Genomic DNA, 17659 nt, shown 5'->3' with positions numbered 1-17659 from the left:
ACTTACACGTTTCTTGTACCACAATTTTAGGCATTGTAAGCCACGGATGAAATTGAATTTGATCCTCAAATCTTTGGGATCATACGCTTAAAGATTAAGGGCCATTTACAAATTTGTAATTTACACATCATGAATTCATATGATTTTATGTAAAATTCTTCAAAAGGATACATACTTACACATGTTTCTTGTACCACAATCTTAGGCATATAAGCCGCAGATTAAATTGATTTTGACCCTCAAAAATATTGCGGCTCGTACACCAAAGATTAAGATGCATTTACAAATTTATAATTTACACATCATGAATTCGTATGATTTTATGTACATTTTAACAAAAGGATACATACTTACACCGTTTCTTGTACCACAATCTTAGGCATATAAGTCGCAGATTAAATTGATTTTGACCCTCAAAAATATTGCGGCTCGTACACCAAAGATTAAGGTACATTTACAAATATATTATTTACACATCATGAAAAAGTGACCAGTTCTTTATGGATTGAACCTTGGGATTTGGAAATTAATAAAATGAAATTATTTTGAAAAGGCAGCAGGTGGTGCATGGGCAGGGCTGGTCATGACCCAGTGAGTCCGGATGACAGACTGCAGAATGTCCACTTCTTCATGCAGTCCTCGGACGTCACGCCGGAGGGTGTTGAGATGGGCGTGGACCGACTCCCCTCCTTGCTCGCCGTGGAAGCCAAGACCGAAGTGCCACTGCCGCAGCCAGGAGATGACATGGTCCTCTAGTAGATGCATCTTCGGCGGCACACTCTCAGATGGAAAAGTGGCTCGAAAGTAAGCCAGGTAGTTCTTAATGTCCTGGCTTAATGCATCTACGGCTGGGCCATCCAGGACCGATGAAGTGTTAAACGTCCGGTGACAAGTGCCAAACAGCTGGAAGAGTTTGGCATACTTTGCAGCGACTGTTCTTGCTTCACCCACCAGGGAAGGACAAAGATCTCGGGTTTTGTTGACTACTGCGTCGGTTAGGAGTTTGATGTTTTCTTCCTGCATTATATATAAGATAGGTAAAATATTTTAGCTCTAAAATACTTATCAGTTATAATTGTTATTAGTCATACTTGTTATTTGTCACAATGTCTTATAAAATTTGTATACCTTGCAACATTTGTGGACATGATTGCCAACAAAACTCTTCCCATGGTAGGCTTGTCGCTGCACCCGGAAATCCTGGAGAACGATGTCAAGTTGCCCAGCTAGAGGACCTTGACCTGGCTTAAGTGCTGCCTTTTCTCGAAGATCCTTTGCCTCCGCCAACTGAACAAAATTAATAACATGGGCAATATAGTGAATAGAAATGATTGGGTTTTGGGTACTTTTTGTAGTGACACAAAACAATATCCACAGGTTTACATTAAACAACACGGTTTGAAGGTAGAAACCGTTGAAATATTACTTCTTAGGCAATGTATGATGTAAATGCAAAGATAACCTAAGTCTCCCAAGAAATAAATTTGTGTGACATCGGGAGATGAAATTTTTTTTTAAGGAATATTGCAAGTAATATTTTAAGGAAAGATTTCTACCAGCAAACCCTCAGACAGTTTTACATTTTATGTTATGAAAACTTACCAGATGTTGTTGTTGCTTTCGCAGTGCAGTTGTTTCAGTGATGTAAGCTTGAAGATCTGCACTTCCCTCCACAGATGACATGATGGTGTCCGCAAGGTCTTCTTCTTTCTGACGGAATTCCTCATCCAAGGCCTCTGCCTGCAGATCTAGTTGCCGGGCCCTCTTCAACACGGAGACGACACTCTTGAAGCAGGAGCCAAGTGCTGGATTGTCTTCCTCGGTGCGATGTTCATCTTGCAACGCTAACACAGCCGCCACTTGCATGTCAAGGTCATGACATGCCCCTTCAAAGCTATTAAAATGCTTGAGGTATAACCCCAGACTGATGTGAAGTCCGGGGGGGCAAACCTGTAATAAGTAAGAAACAAACTAACTTGTAACTTCATTTGCATTGACGTGCATTGAATTAAAAAACAAAATTGTTATAAGCGCTAAATACAGTTAGCAAATTGTTTACCTGTGTCAGCGGGATCCTAAACATTGGCTCTCTGATCACGTTGTTGAAGAGTTTGGCCTTGGAGAGATTACTGCCATCATCGTTGAATCTGCGGAGGTCGTCGTCCAGGGTCTGTAGAGTCCTCTGCCTGGATGGTGTCCGTTCCTCCCGGGGCTGGCGCATGTCCTCTTTTGTGATGTCACAATAAAGACAGCAGTGTCGCCCTATTCAATACAAGAAAAAAATAAAATGAACATACGTCTACATTTTGCTTTTTTGAACTTCGAAAAACAAAACTGAATTTACCTGAAGCCCCGGTGATTCCATACACTCGGCAGAGATACTCATAGTCCCCGAACATGAAGAGTCTGATGTTGTGGCTCTTCCAAGTGCAGGACTGCAGCTCAGCAACTTGTTGACAGAAGCGCAGGAGACCAATCTTGAGGTTGTTGCTGGTATCACCTGCTGCGAAAGCACAAGCAACTACGGTGTGTCTAAGGGCATTGGGACGTCCAACGTTGGCGATCTGGAACATCTGTTTGAACGTCCCGCCTCCCTTGTCGCCTCCGATCTTGACCCAAACCTCGGTCTGTGGGATATTGCCCTCGTGCCAAGTTAGCTCGTTGTTCCTGTTGAGGAGAGGAGCAAATTTTAAGCATTCTATTCAATTATGTTCTTAAAAATTAATAATGAACTGTTTCAACTTTCCTATTTTTCTTACTTCTGGTAGGCATCTAGTTGCTGTCTAACTTTAGCGACAAGGGACTTCACAGCTACGCAGGGGGCTGGCTTGATGGTAACTCCTCCATTGACGTCGTCAGGGAATGAAAAGGGGAGGTTTTCAGCAATGATGTTGTCCGCCACGACGTCTCGTTGTTGATGACGCATGGCGTTTTCTCCTTCGGTGAGAATGTTGTACTCCCTCAACCATCTTTTCAATTTCCTGGTGCGCTTCCAAGAGACTCCCAGGTGAGCCTTCGCAGCAAGGAGCTGCATGTTGGGGATCCTGATGGTGTTGATCTTTAAGTCCCGCAACATGCCCTGCAGATCTTTTCGCAGGTGGCATAGCTTGAGTTCGTCTTTGTGCTGCTCCTTTGTTGCACCCTTGCTGAGAAGGTTACGGGTCTTGTCTAAAATCTCTGAGCGCCGTCGGATGGTTTTGGAGGAGGCAACCTCGCTGCTTTTCCGAGGAGTGGGGACACAAAGTGTCATGAGAGGCTTATTATGAGAAAAAAAAAGATACAAAATAATCAGCATCTCAAATCATTTTAAGAAATTCCTTGCATGGAGGTAAAAGGAAAAAAACACAAAGAAAATAGTTTTAAACTTAATAAATAATTTAATGCAACGCTTAAGTTGGGAAATAATTCAACTCACCAGACCACCGGTGCTGTACTGTGTGGTTAACCCGTCTGCAGATTGGGCGAGCTTGGTCTTCAAGATGTGTGCTCCGAGAGCCTCCATCTGAGGGGTTAACGGCGCAGTCAGGGGACGCAGCAACATCTGGGTGACTTCACTTTGAGTTGTGGATGGCTGAACGATTTTATCTGCAATTGAAACTGTAGGTGGGTTAACTGAACAAACATGGGTTGAAATTTCACCCACAGTTACATGGACCTTGCATGCTGTGCACTTCATAGCTGTACTAAAAAACAAATCAGCAAAATATCCTCGGGGGGCAGTGATGCTCTCGAAGTGCACTGGTACTTGACAGACTGGACATGGGGCGCTAGGTTCTCTGAAAGATTTATAGTGTGCTGTCAAGCACCCGGAACAAAACAGATGCATGCAAGGTGTCTCCAGGGCATTGTCAAGTAACTGGGTGCAAATTTTACATTCTATCAAGGCTGTACTTGACAATGGCTCAAAATTGGAAATCTTATCCCTGGAGACTGTGGGTGAGGGGGGGAGACTGCTAAAGTGCTCTACATATGCGGGGGTAATCCTAGGCCTGCCAACCCCTGTGCGTTTCTGCTTCTTTTTTCGACCAGCTGTGAGATGTTGGTGGACAGAATTTGTGCAAACAGTGCAGACACCTGTTCTTGGGTGGGGTGGCCAGGCGGGGGCAGCTTTCCTAGGCAAAAGAAACAGACAAGTATAACAAGAATGGCACATGTGAGGGGGGTGAGTGCTTTCTTCATCATGGGAGACGTCAACCTGAAATGTGCTAAGAATTTTGTCTCTGTATTTGGCACAACTCTTAGCACATTTCCCAGCCTTCGTGTCCAATGATGACAAGCACCGCCCCCCACACAGTCTACATAACCTTTTCAGAAAACTCTTATGTTCATCCATTTTGAATCTGTATTACAGAAAAGAAAAAAAAACAGGAAAAACAAATTAATGTTAAAGTTTGAATTATATTAACAATAATTTAAAGTTAAAACTTAGATTTTGTTTATTGCACAAATTGTTTCTTTGACAATTTGTTTATTGCACAAATTGTTTCTTTGACAATGTGATTTAATTTTTAATGTTAAAAAATAATAATTATAATACAGATGAGGTTTTCCCTGACAGACCATTAAAAGTCGTTTAGGCCTATTAATTACACAAAAATAATTACACAATACAAATAGACAAAGATGTGTTTTTTTAAAAATGAACTACTGTTTTCCAAATTTGCACTGTCACAAAATTTTATTGTAGGCCTATGGATTGCATTTATTAATTAAACTCTCGCCTAGTTTACTTAGTTACTTGGTTATTATTAATGTTATTATGAAAAGACGGATGCTTTTAATAAAAAACAAACTTGGTTTGGCCAAGCCTGTTTGTTTGTTAATTATTTTCCTGAAGTCTGCTAGAAGAGGAGTGTTTATACTGAGCTGTGAAAAAGAATGTTTTTTTTTTTTTGTTTTTTTTTTTTTTCATTCATAAAAACCCCACATTTTCTAACTAATAACTGGTTACACTAGACCTGATACATGGCAGAAATATTTGCATAAGATTGCCGAACTATTTATTTTTAATAAGCATAAAAAGCAGCTACGTGTACAGGCCCCTTTTGTTCAAAAGCATCGTTGCCTAAATGGGCAGAATTTACTTTTACTACGAGGAGTAAAGCGACCCCAACGACCACAATCAAAGCACCCGTCAAACGCATCGTTTAACGGCACTCCATTTGTGGCGTTGTCCGTGTGAGCGCGTTTCACGTGAAATGTTGCGGGTGTCAAATTACAAATTGCCCCATTGACCTTGACGAGATTTACACAAAACGAAAATAAAAAAATTCAAGCAGTAAATTGAAAACCAACGACATTCATAAAATAATATGACAAATAGAAATCATGTACTGGGAATTTCATAGATTCACGCAAATTTATACAATCTATGTTTATACTTTTGTTATTATTCTGAAGAAATTTTTGGGGGGGCTTTGGCAAAAAGTAAAAAAAAAAGGGTTTATTTACCTTGATGTGCGTCCGGAAGTCAGTCGATCGCGTCAGATCTACATGTGAATGGAAGGTGACGCTTGGCCTAGAATGATGATTGGCTAACGTAGGTCGGTTTGGATGTTAAATATTCATGAGTCTACTATTTTCCCGCCAGTTTTTCTAACGTTTTCGTTGATGAGTTCACAGGGAAACTTTTAAAATTCGGGCCACCACGAACGCATTTTGACCGCGCGCGGGCGCCCTGTTTCTCGCCAAGTTTACATAAATCGCGCGTTGTTTACACAAAGACTTCAACGCGCAAGGTCAAACCGGATGTCGCACTACGTATCTCTCGGGTTCCTACGTGATGTGTGTGTTGTAGGGTTTGTACATGTAAATGACATGTCCAATGTACTACATTCTAAGTATAGTCCTGACACAGAGAGAACATAAACAATAAGTCTAGTTGTGAATTGTATATGGTTCATACATCCTTTCCCTACTTAAAGAAATTAAATTTTTTAAATAAAAGAGATGGAGAGCAAATGTGTTTTGCTTTGAGTTGGGTTGGATGTGGTGGACCTAGAGTGATGTATAATAAATTGTCAGGCTTTATTCAAAAATCAAAATTGCTAATGGTTCTTATGTCGGTATTTCAATGCCGGCTTGTGCGGAAAGAAAATTGTTTATCCTGAATTACCTTTCACCTCACCCAGCATTCTTATCCAGTTCGGTATTTAATTTTAGTGCACGCTTTCTCCATGGTAAGTTCAACAATAACAGTAATTTCGGATAAATGTTGTGACACACTAATGGCAATGCAGGGGTGAAATCCTAAACTGGCTTACAGACCAATCATTTAGGTGTGAACTATCGGGATCATGCTACCCCCCCCCCAAAAAAAAGGGCCCAAAAAATAAACAATAAATAATAATAATAAATTAATTGTTTCCGCTCCACCCCCCCCCCCCCCCCCCCCATTTATTCAGGTGTACTTGTGGACATTGTGTCATGCAACCCGTGATATCAAACTGCATCTGCTGTAAAGAGGTTGGTGCAGTTAGCACAAAAATGACGGACTTGTGGATCGACCTGGATCTTCCGGATCAATGTTTTAGCCAGCATGAATGGTTTGAAGCGTGCTGCTTGCATCCAGCAGTTCTCCAGACGGCACATTTGCAGTACCAAACTCAATATGGGAGAAGGGGTGTACAGGAAACGGTTGACCAGTAAGTAGTGTTTCAAGACAAAAGTGAATGTATATTTAAAACTCTGAACTGTTTAATATTACCCGTATTGTACAATGAAATAAAGTTCTATACAAGACAGTGCACCTGTGTACACTGCACAATAAATATAACATAGAACCAGATCAGAAAAACACCATTACACAACTGAACTCGACAGAAACTTACAACTTTCCCTCCATTTTTGAATTATATTGTTTGTATAGTTTGATGGTCAACATTACATGTACAGTAAGACTGACAGATCCGTTATTGATTAATTCCACAAAATAAACGGCTATACTTTACACTGTATGAACTAGTAAATTCACAAGTTTCCTCACTTAGTACTTATTTGTTCCATTTATTAATTTCTCATTTATCTCCAGGAAATATCGACATGTGGCTTATCGCCAAGTCGTAAGATGGTGTTGGGGATATTTGGGACGATTCAACCGGGTTCCACACCCATCCTGTGTGATGAATACTATCCGACAGACATATCCAAACCCAGAGGGTACATACAAAGGCTTCAGCTATCCTGAACTGGATTAACTTCTTTCTTTTCTTCTGCACTTTTCATGTACATGTACAATATATTTTTGCTGTAATTTTAGTTTAAGACAAAATACTGATTTTGTTTGCATTATTATAATTAATTTTATTCACTATCCCATTGGACTACCAAAAGCCTATAAGCTGCTGGCTATGCTGTTAAAACCACTAGCCTATGGCTAGAAGTATAGCGTTACTTTTTACCCATGTGTTGGGTTTTTTTATTATAAAGATGTCCACTTGAAAGTTCATGTTCATGTACATCTCTGGTACTACCTTTTTGTATTGGCATAGTGTTGACACTCTCATGGTTACATTTTTTTTACTTTTTTAATCTGAAAAAGACAATTTACATCTGTACAAAAAAGTATGTACTTCCCTAATAATGTCACACTTCTTATACTTATCATACTTTTGATCTTTTAGCACATCTTGCTGATAGCAAACGGTACTATAGTATAGAACTTTTGGATAATGCAGTAAATTTGATAGCTTCAAAGCTGTAAAAGTTGTTGGTTTAATTAGTATGTGATTTTGTATTTACACACTTTCTACACCTTTGGCAAAATGTTCCACAGAATGTTGCTTGTAAAAGTATTGTTATCAACTGTAAATTTTTAAACTTTCTGTTACAATATCAACTTCTGATCAATTGAAAGAGAAAAATAAACATTTATTTTGGGTCATAGAATCTATTTGCTTCTGATTTACATTCTTTTGGCTTGTCATTTTTAGCCTTCTGTAAAACACTGAACTTTCTAGATACCGAATTAAGTTGAAACACTTTTTTGTCATTATCCTAAATTCGGATTCTGCAGATCTGCTGCACTGCCACCATAGTGCCGCTCCCGGAACGGTACAGCTTGGCCTTGGTTTGCGATGAACACTTGGGGCAAGACTTGAACAAATGAAGGAGTTGGGTCTGGATCACAATGAACTTGAGTTCATCAATCACATTGTGATGTGTTGTGTCTGTTCCACTACTGTTAAAATGGGAAGAGAAAATACAATGGTTATTTCCTTTGTTACTTTTGTACACCAACAGCTTTAATTTAATAAGCTGAATAAATCAGACCTTCAATTTCCATGAAGGTGCCTCCAGCCGTACATCAGTTAAAGCAACATATAATTTGTGAACTGGAAAAACACATTATAATGTGACTGAATGTTTTGTGATGGTGCTCTATCAACTGAACTATGTGGCCCTACGTTGGCGGTCTTCCTAATTCGTCAATATCTTTGATTCAGGGGCCAGTCAAAGGGATCACGCCTAAGTTACAATACAACACTTGCAAGCAGCATAGTATGGAATCACACCATGAGGGGATGCGACTTTTTTTCAACAACTATCATGTAATAAACCACAAGGGAAACTGACAGGGACAGTTTCCCGTGTGGTTTATTATGTTATTAAAACGTGTTGTGTCACTATTTAAAAAAAACACAAAGCCAACAGGGAAAGAAATTCTTTGAAGACAAAAATATGTGAGCAATATTTATGAATTACCTTGAATGAAAATCCGAGTCTGAGGTGCAATAACTGGAAGGGTAGTAGGAGCTGTCAGATTCTCTTTGAGGGGTTTGAGTTTCAGGAATGGGTTCTTCATCAGAGGGATGCTGTACAAGGCCGATTGCTGTTTTATCCTTGGGAGTTGCTGCTTGGAACAGATGCAAAGGTGGTGCATGGACTAATAAACACTCAACAGTCTCAGTTTTGTATGCGTGTCGAGCCGGGGTACCTAGCATTTAAAATAAATGGAAAAATCAAATGTTATTATTCACCTTGTAATATATTTCATGTATGATTTATTGGTTACTGGTGGCAGCAGTATCAATTCGAAGGATTTCAAAATTTATACAGAAAGCATGCACACTTTGTGCAGGTATGCACATTTGTGAGCTGTAAACCTGTTTAAATTGTTTTCTTCTTGCATTGATAAATGAAAAAAATATAAATGTATTCAGAGCAAAGGTACATATACATTGGACCATGGAAACCCAAATTGCAGTCAAGACACACATGAGGATTTTGAGTTACCTGAACTGCAATTCACACACATCCCACCCCAACTAATATGCACTTGAATTTTACATCAACTTGTATACATCAACAGTGCAGGATACTTAAGTCTAGTTTTAGCTCACCTTTGTTGACAAGGAGGCTCTCTTGGGCATATGTTGATTTGATTGACTTTGCTTATAGCACATCTCCATTTTGATATTGTTTGTGTTGATTGGTCCCTTGTCTGATGAACAAATGTAAATTAACCAAATTAAACTTAAAAACATAATAATGTGATATTTTGACCAATCATGGGACATGGTGGATGGAGCATTACAAGTACAGAAATGGTAATGGAAGAGACAACCTACTACTAGTGATTATGTCCATGCTCTCAGTAATAAAGATAATGCGAATAATAACGAAAGTAATTTTGGTTAAAACGTATAAAACATAAAACAAAACACAACTACTCAAACATTTGAGATGGCATATTAAACAAAAACAAAATTATTAGAACATGTTGTCCAATGTGGAAAAATAAAAGAAAGCTACGTTTTAATATGTTAATGGCCGGGGGGGAGCTTGAAAGCAATTTTTGAGAGCCAATTGAGCATGCGTACAAGCTCATTTCTCATGTTTTACCAAAAATCGAAATTTATATAATTTTGCCATATTGTTGACTGACCTTGGTAGGTGAGCTGTAGGTTTGTGAACCATGGTGGGCTACAGCTTCAGATGACGATGTCAAATCCTGTGGACAAATTAAACAAGTACATGTTTTTAGTTCACAAACAAATTTAAACAGTAGATTTTTTGCAAATAATATACATAAATGTTACAAAAGACATTTGATTTGAAATGACCTATCACAAAACGATCTCACATGAGCTGAACACAGGCATAACCTCCAACGTAAATACGTCAACAACTTACACATAGACATGGATCATGTGAATGTAATACACTTAGCAATGGTAAAGCTTAGTAACCATTCATATAATTGTTTAGTAAAAAATGCTTTTTGATCAAATTTAATCATAGACAGTAAGGGAAATTAAATGTACCTCATCCGATAAATGAGCTGGCATACTCAGTGTAGCAGACGCCGAGGGTCCAGTCATTTCAGCAGTTCCTCCAGTCTGAATTAATTCCTTCAGCATCTAGGAAAAGCAGAATAATGCAATCCATTGAGAACAAATTTTAAATTCACCCAAAAACTTTATAACTGAATTTTAACTTGTCTTTTTTTTATTGATTTGTTTTCCTTGGGGGAGGGATTACTTTGGAAAGACACTCAACTAATATTTCACTCATTGTGACCAATAAATATTGTTATCTTTCATGAAAAAAAAACAAATCTCATTTGTCATAATGAATGAAAAAGTGGTGAATGGATTGAACACCCAAGCTTCCTTTTTTAATTATTGTGTGTGTGTTATTTCCGTTTTATTTGTTATGGACACACATGTCACTGATTTGACTATTCATCATGACATGGTTGTGCTTTTCCTTATCTATCCCTGGCCCCAAGTTCTTACTGCCTGCAGCTACAGCTCCTTCAGAGACTGAGAGCTGAAGGTCTTAATCACCACAATAAACATAGCAACCTGCACATTTAATGAGGTACAAACATTCCCCATGTCTTGTAACAATGACAGGATTATATCAACAAGGAAGGGATGGAAGAAGCTGGCCACTTTTATTTTACAGAGGGATTAGCATAGAGTAATTGTTTATTGACAATGAACACCATGTTTTGCCCTGTATCCGGACAATTTTCCGATCATCATCACATGAATGAACTGTGATCGATCGTTTGATCAAATAATAAATTATATTTAATAGGGCCAAACAATAAAAAGATTAACATGCTCATGTCAAAGCCGCATTTTGTTCAAAAACGGGAAAGAACTTCGGCGGCTCGACCGACCCAATCATCTGCGCGGCTAGTCCCCACTCTCCCCATGCCGACTTTGGTTTTACCTCCCCCCGGTTTTGCCAAACACTCCTCGACTTACCTGTGTTCGCTCCTTTTTTTCCCTCCGTTTGGCTCCTTCACTTTCCGGCTTTTCACCTTGCTACCCTGCAGACCATGTTGTGGCAGTATTAGGGGCCTTCAAAGTGGGAACTGCACACTTTTTCAGGGTTGTTTTACGAGTAAATCCAAACTCGTGCTTCAGCTTCGCCGATGTTTCCATGCAGGCATCAGTGAAGTGCGCTGCACATATCAACGACCACTTCGAAACGTTGAAGTTTGATTACGTTGTGTTTACGAAACGCACCCATTCCTTCCTAATGGCTGAATCTCCCGGAAATTTTAGGAAGCTAAGTTCAGGATTTTTATTGGTATTCCTTGTGCAGCTCCAACAACACACGTTTTTGGCATTTTCACAGACATACAACCATCAGGACGTGAGCTTCACAGCAAGCCTCTTGCATCCTTCCACCATGCTCGCACACTGCTTGTAGTCAGTGATTGCGCAATAACATAAGCAACCTAATCCACCAAATGCTCGAAAGTTTCGCCAATCCCCAATAATGACCAAATTTTTTGATGCGATAGTGTAAAAGATGATGCACAGAAAGAACAGTCACAGACAAATATGATCAACGGAACGAGCCACGTCGAAATTGTTGAACCGCTCTCCGGCACAGCACTTTCTCAAACAATTTCTGGAGGAGTAGCAATTGTATTTATACTAGCGATAGTATTGGGCAGAAGACATATTAACGGAATCGTGAATAATCTTCAGGACCAAATTGACGGTATGTACACCATAATTTGATAGAATATATATAATAAGTGTAAACGTAAAACATAGAATTGTTGTAATTTAAAGAACATATGACTTATGAAACTTTATTTTTATTTACACAGGACAGATCTCAGAAGAAATTTCAGAGGAAATCACCGATTTCTGAACAAACAAGAGTGTTTGCAAGAGACGGGAGTCTAAAAGAAGTACACAAGAAAAGGTAGACCGTACAGATCAAAATGGCAACCGGATTCCGTAATAGTAGTCTGGATAATTTGTGTACATTAAAGAAGTACGAGCTAGCAGCAAGTATCGCTGGAAAGTTGTTTAAGAATAGCGCAACAAGTTTATCAAGTTCACCACTTTCAAGAAAGGTTGTAAAAGGCATTACGCCAATTATCAGTAGAGGTAGCTTCAGAGGTATTGAGAACGTACATAGGGATACATCATTTACTGTTAGTAAAACTTCATCAGTAAGCGATTGGCCAAAATATGATGGCACCTGTGAATTCAGTGCAAGGATGGCTGCGTACTTACAAGAGTACGAAGGTAGAAGTCTGAAAATGCACGAAATTTACGGTGGCGAACAGTTTGGAAGAGAGTATCAGACAAAGAAAGATATTTGTGCCCAAAATAACTTTACCGGGTTGGTAGTTAGTAGAGCGTCAGGTGACAATACAATAGGAGATGTAATCAAGAGTACCAAAGAATATCTGAAGGGATTAGATGACACTGTGGGGTATATCTGTACCATTCGATACCCCACGATAGATTCTGAGTTAGTAATTGATTCATTCGGAGATCCTGAGTTCGATTGTGGTAGAATTGATAATGTGATAGGAAAGGGACCAGTTACTGTAAGTCAAGTAACAAGCAAGAGAAAACAAGACGAGTCAGGGTACTCTAAAGTATGCAATATGGGTCCATTACAATGCACGAAGAGGGATAATAAAGATGATATCCACCTACATGTAATATTATGGGCTAGGAGGAGTATGGCCGATATTCTGAATACTTACAGATACAGAAACTTTCGTAAGAACTTGAACATAAATGTAGAAGCTTAGACAATGGCAAGTGGTAGCCAAGCTATTCAGTATGTGTTGTGCCCCCCAAGATGGGTAACAGTAAACCTAGATGTTGTTTACAAAAGGGACACAATGAAAACAAGCGGAGACATTCAATATATGGTTAATGACCTTGATGGTATTCTAGAGGCATGGGTAAGAGCAAGCTCAATCATTTCCTTTATGGAAATAATGGTTAATAAGCAAGAAGAGCGTGACAAAGGGTGTAGAATGAGTATTAATTTAACCCAAGATGGAGTACGACACAGGGAGAAAAGAAACAGTCTCCGAACACAGATTTAATTTATGTTTTCGTGTTATGTGCAAATATGGGGAAACGTCACTGGATAATGTTCCGGAATTAAATTGTCACATGGCAAGACTTAAGGATCCCGACCAAATTCTGCTTCACCGCGCAACGATAAACCCTCAGATAGCGAAAAGCATCTGGGAAAATGCCGCCAAGCAGTACAAGGGCATAGAATATAAGAAGACACTAAATGAGTACATAGAAACATATGAAAACAGGTATGGCACTCAGGCGAGGTATGATGAATCCTCAATTACTCAAATTATGAGCAAGGAAGATTCAATAACCGCAATGGATTACTTCCTCAAACAACAAGGTGAAGACAAAGAAAAATGGTTGGACGAAATCCACAATGTATTCAATAAAGCAACAACAAACAAAAAGAAGAATTCACTTTGCATCCATGGGCCCAGCAACGCTGGGAAGTCATGGATTATCCGCCCTCTCCAAAGAGCATGTCAAAATCATGCAACAATTGGAGGGGGTGGACAAACCGACGCCAGCGTTTTCCAGTTCATGAGTATGAAGGGAAAACGATGGACATTGTTTAACGAACTCATAATAACCGATCAGATGTGTGAAAAGATGAAAGAGCTCTTGGGAGGAGAAAACGCGGAAATTGCGGTTAAGTTTGCGGGGGCAAGCAGAATTGGTATAGTTCCATGTATATTCACCACAAAACACCACCCATTCAAGCACGTCATGAATAGCATGAATAGAGAAGCACTGTGGAATAGATGTAACCTTCATAAATGGAAAAAATAGAATGGGAAGGACTACCATGGGCTGATAAGTCGGCTGATCTACACCCAGGGTGTTACTCAAAGGTGTTGAAAGGAGTAGCAAAGATAGTAGATAAACACCAAGAGCATGCAGTCGACAACCATATCAACAATATGGTAGATCTAATAGTAAAAACAGTAGGGATCAAAGATTTTGATTATGCAAGTAGAGGTAAGGTGTTAATGGGTGCTTTGATTAAGGACATAATGGACAAGACTAACATGAGTCAACAGAAGTTCAGTGAAAGAAGCCTCAGCCCATTGGGACCACATACTAGAATCAGAGGCGCACGACAAAAGTACCTGTGAAAATGGTACATGTAAACGAATGAGACAAGAAGAAACAAAAATGGAAACATTTGAAGAATGTGCCCAAGAAGTAATAGATGCACAAGAAGTAGAATCAGATGTGGAAACAAAACCACCATCACCTAAGAGAATAAAATACATACTGGAAAAACCAGAAATCGAGTATGAAAGTGAAGACAATGTCAATGATGCAAAGATAGACGGTGTAGAACCATTGATAGTAGATAGGGATAACATTCCCTTTTTTGAACTAAGAAGAGAAGAGAACGACCAACACTGTCCAGGTGTTCCTAACTTAGGAGAGTACGTAGTAGATGACATACTAGATGAAGATGTAAGGTACAAACCTAAAGAGATAGAGTTAGAGATTGATGAAGGGTTTAAAGAGTTTATTGATTCTGCTGACATATTTCAGGATAACCCAGACCCAGAATTTGAGAGATTACTAGCGTCACTAGACAAAAGCGTTCAAGAGGCATTACTAGCAGATATACAACAGGTTAAGGAAGAGAACTCAAGTGAAGCATAAGATGAAAACAAGAAGCCAGCAAAAACTACATAATGGGGAAACCGGACAAATACTTGAATATGACTAGTACACATTAAATGTGCAATATGAATCAAGAGTTTCACCAAGCAAAACAGAAAAAGAATTTTGGGAAGACTTTTTCAAATATAAGTTAAATGCTTACAATAATAGAAAGAATGATTGGTTAATTGATTTTGTAAATAATGATAATTTTAGAGATTTGGTGAGTGTGATGTTACAATTGAAGGCAATGCATATAGATCAAAGTAAAAGTATACAAGAAAACCAAGTACAAATAAGAAATAATAATAAAAAATATGTGTCTATTATATATACAGGGACAAAAATGCCAAAAGGGGGAAAAAGACCAGCAGATGCACCGCCTAATTCTAACATCAACACCAAATTTACTAAAATAGATGACGAAATAAGTTTTTGAGATTTTTTTAATGATAAATTACATGTACCAACTACAAATTTCGTAGGTCCAAGAACAAGTGAAACTAATTTAAATAATAATAACCCCGTAGAGGAAACTGATCGCATCGCCAGAGATCATGATAGGCATTACGCAGAAGGGGGGGGGGATAGAACAGAAGCAGATCAAGAATTTATAGGGGAACAATTTACAAGAGGAGATAACCATGGTCAGGAACATTGGGAATAATTGGAATAGCAGCAGCACAATTGGGAAGACAATTTGGAATAGACTTAAGAGAAGTAGCAACAAAAAGCAAAAAAGAATTTACACACAGTGGACTAATAGCGGGATATGAAAATTATTTTGGTAAAACATCACAACAAAATAACGAAAAAAGTCGAGCAGGATATCTGGTGATGCGAAAAGTTAATGATTATATACATAAAACTAATATAAATAGAGATAAAGCTTTACAAGCTCAAAGAGAAGGTAAAACTGTCAGGAATATTGAAGCTTTACAAAGTGTACCAGTAAATATTCCAATTGAACATTTTAGTGTAAATAATTTAGAAAGTATTGGTAGAGATATACAAGAAGAAAAAAAAGACAATGCTGAAGAGAAAGATAAAGAAATACCAGCACTGAACAAAATGATTCTGACTCAATTGATGACTCCATCTCGTATTCCCCTAATGACTCCTTTTCAGATACCGACAGTGACAACAATTTAAGTTAGTGGCGAAGATAATTCCGAACCTCCAGAAAAAAAAGATAAAGAGGATAGTGACGAAGAAACATTTGAAGACGCATTAGAACATAATAATAATAGTGGGGAACACAACGAAGAAGGAACAATGGAAGTAGATGGGGCAGATGAAACAGATACGGGTAGAGCAGCAAGAAGCGCCGATGGGGGCGCAGGAGGGGGTGGTGGTGGTGCATTAGGAAATTTCAATTTTCCAGACAGTTTCAAAAATAGACTTAAAGTTCATAGTGGACCACAAGTATTTCAGAAAGAATTTAGCCACACAATTGATGAAAATAAAAGCCCACAATTAAGAAAAGTAAATATACCCGGTGCATCAACGACAGCAAAACCATCAGATTTTGCTCAATTTACTTATGAAGGGGGGTGGCATATAATTGGTATAGATCAATTTCAACAATATATGGATCCAAATGTATGGCAAGAAATGACAACATTATACGACTGCTGTGAAATAAAAGGATTAAAAATTAAATTAAAGAATTTAAGACAATATATACATAAACCAGGTAGAGATGTAAATACATTAGAAATAGCAACAAGTACTGATGTAAGAGTTGAATTATTCATAGATAAAAGTGGAGCATTTAAAATAAAACCAATGGAGATATTTAAATTCAAAGTTGAAAACCAACGTTTCTTTTCAGAACCAACCCAACTCATCAGACATTGCGCCAGGGCATTTCTATCGGGCTAAATTTATCGCACAGCGTCTAGTTATTTTCAATCGGTACTGTAGTTAAAATTTTAACAGCAGTGTGTCACCACCAGACTGATCAACACCATGAGGGAGGCGGAGTGGATACAAGCATTACTGAACTGCAGATTTTTTCTTAAATTTGAGCTTAATCAGACATGAATCCATGGACAACTTTCATTTTCAAACAAATAGGAAACATTTCAATTAACTATGTCTTAATTAGGTTGCATAAATGGTAAAACGTTTTACTAAACCATGTCATGACGAACTGCTGAGTGAGGGGAGACTTGGAATTTTAGTTCAACACCAAAAACCTGACCAATAAAACATGCATATAACATGAGTAAAATAATGCTTTACCCATATATAATCCAATCAATTTATGTTAGCGTAAAAAATAAACAATCTTTTTTCATAAGGGTCGTTCACACAGCATCGACAGGGAAAGAACTGCGCAAATCCCCCCTTCATCAAGTACATGTGTATAGAAAATATTGGTTGACCTCTGTGTATCACATTGTACGCCCATGCTCAGTGTATTACATTGTAACACCATGCAGATTTTTTTTTCGTGTTCTTCTTGCACGTGACATTTTGTTGAATGCTCAACGATACGATCGAGTACGCAGTGTCAAAATATAAAGTTTATTGTCATTCAGAAAAGTTTTGTTTGGGAATTATTGGCACATGTCCTACGCGAGTTTAATTACGGACAGTTTTTTTTCCGTAGGTTACTTTATATAAAAACAAAATTGTATATCAATTTGTGAGAGCTGCAAGGATTTGTTAAAATCTTGTTTATACACGGGTTTCACTAG

General features: G+C 38.4%; 1 protein-coding gene across 1 annotated transcript; it reads right to left on the bottom strand.

The window, feature by feature from the left end:
• Positions 1 to 204: 204 nt before the first annotated feature.
• On the bottom strand, positions 205 to 4368 carry LOC117299518. The gene is made up of 7 exons (XM_033783065.1): positions 3416 to 4368; positions 2760 to 3256; positions 2345 to 2667; positions 2060 to 2262; positions 1603 to 1950; positions 1129 to 1287; positions 205 to 1017 (listed from the first exon to the last, which is right to left on the bottom strand). Exons 1-7 carry the CDS (start codon positions 4331 to 4333, stop codon positions 541 to 543), a joined length of 2925 nt encoding a protein of 974 aa, XP_033638956.1. The 5' UTR covers positions 4334 to 4368; the 3' UTR covers positions 205 to 540.
• Between the last annotated feature and the right edge of the window lie 13291 nt (positions 4369 to 17659).

The sequence above is a fragment of the Asterias rubens genome, chromosome 14 (assembly GCF_902459465.1).
Source record: "Asterias rubens chromosome 14, eAstRub1.3, whole genome shotgun sequence".
NCBI lineage: Eukaryota > Metazoa > Echinodermata > Asteroidea > Forcipulatida > Asteriidae > Asterias > Asterias rubens.
The sequence above is the reverse complement of the archived record's forward strand: the minus strand, read 5'-3'. Positions and strand labels throughout refer to the sequence as shown.

Bases quoted from the DNA above. Each gene is read 5' to 3' on its own strand.
- LOC117299518 (XM_033783065.1), bottom strand. From the start codon at position 4,333: ATGGATGAACATAAGAGTTTTCTGAAAAGGTTATGTAGACTGTGTGGG. The intron at 3,257-3,415 runs GTGAGTTGAATT...TCTCATAATAAG, and splicing joins AGTACAGCACCGGTGGTCTG to CCTCTCATGACACTTTGTGT. The intron at 1,018-1,128 runs GTATACAAATTT...TATATAATGCAG, and splicing joins ATGTCCACAAATGTTGCAAG to GAAGAAAACATCAAACTCCT.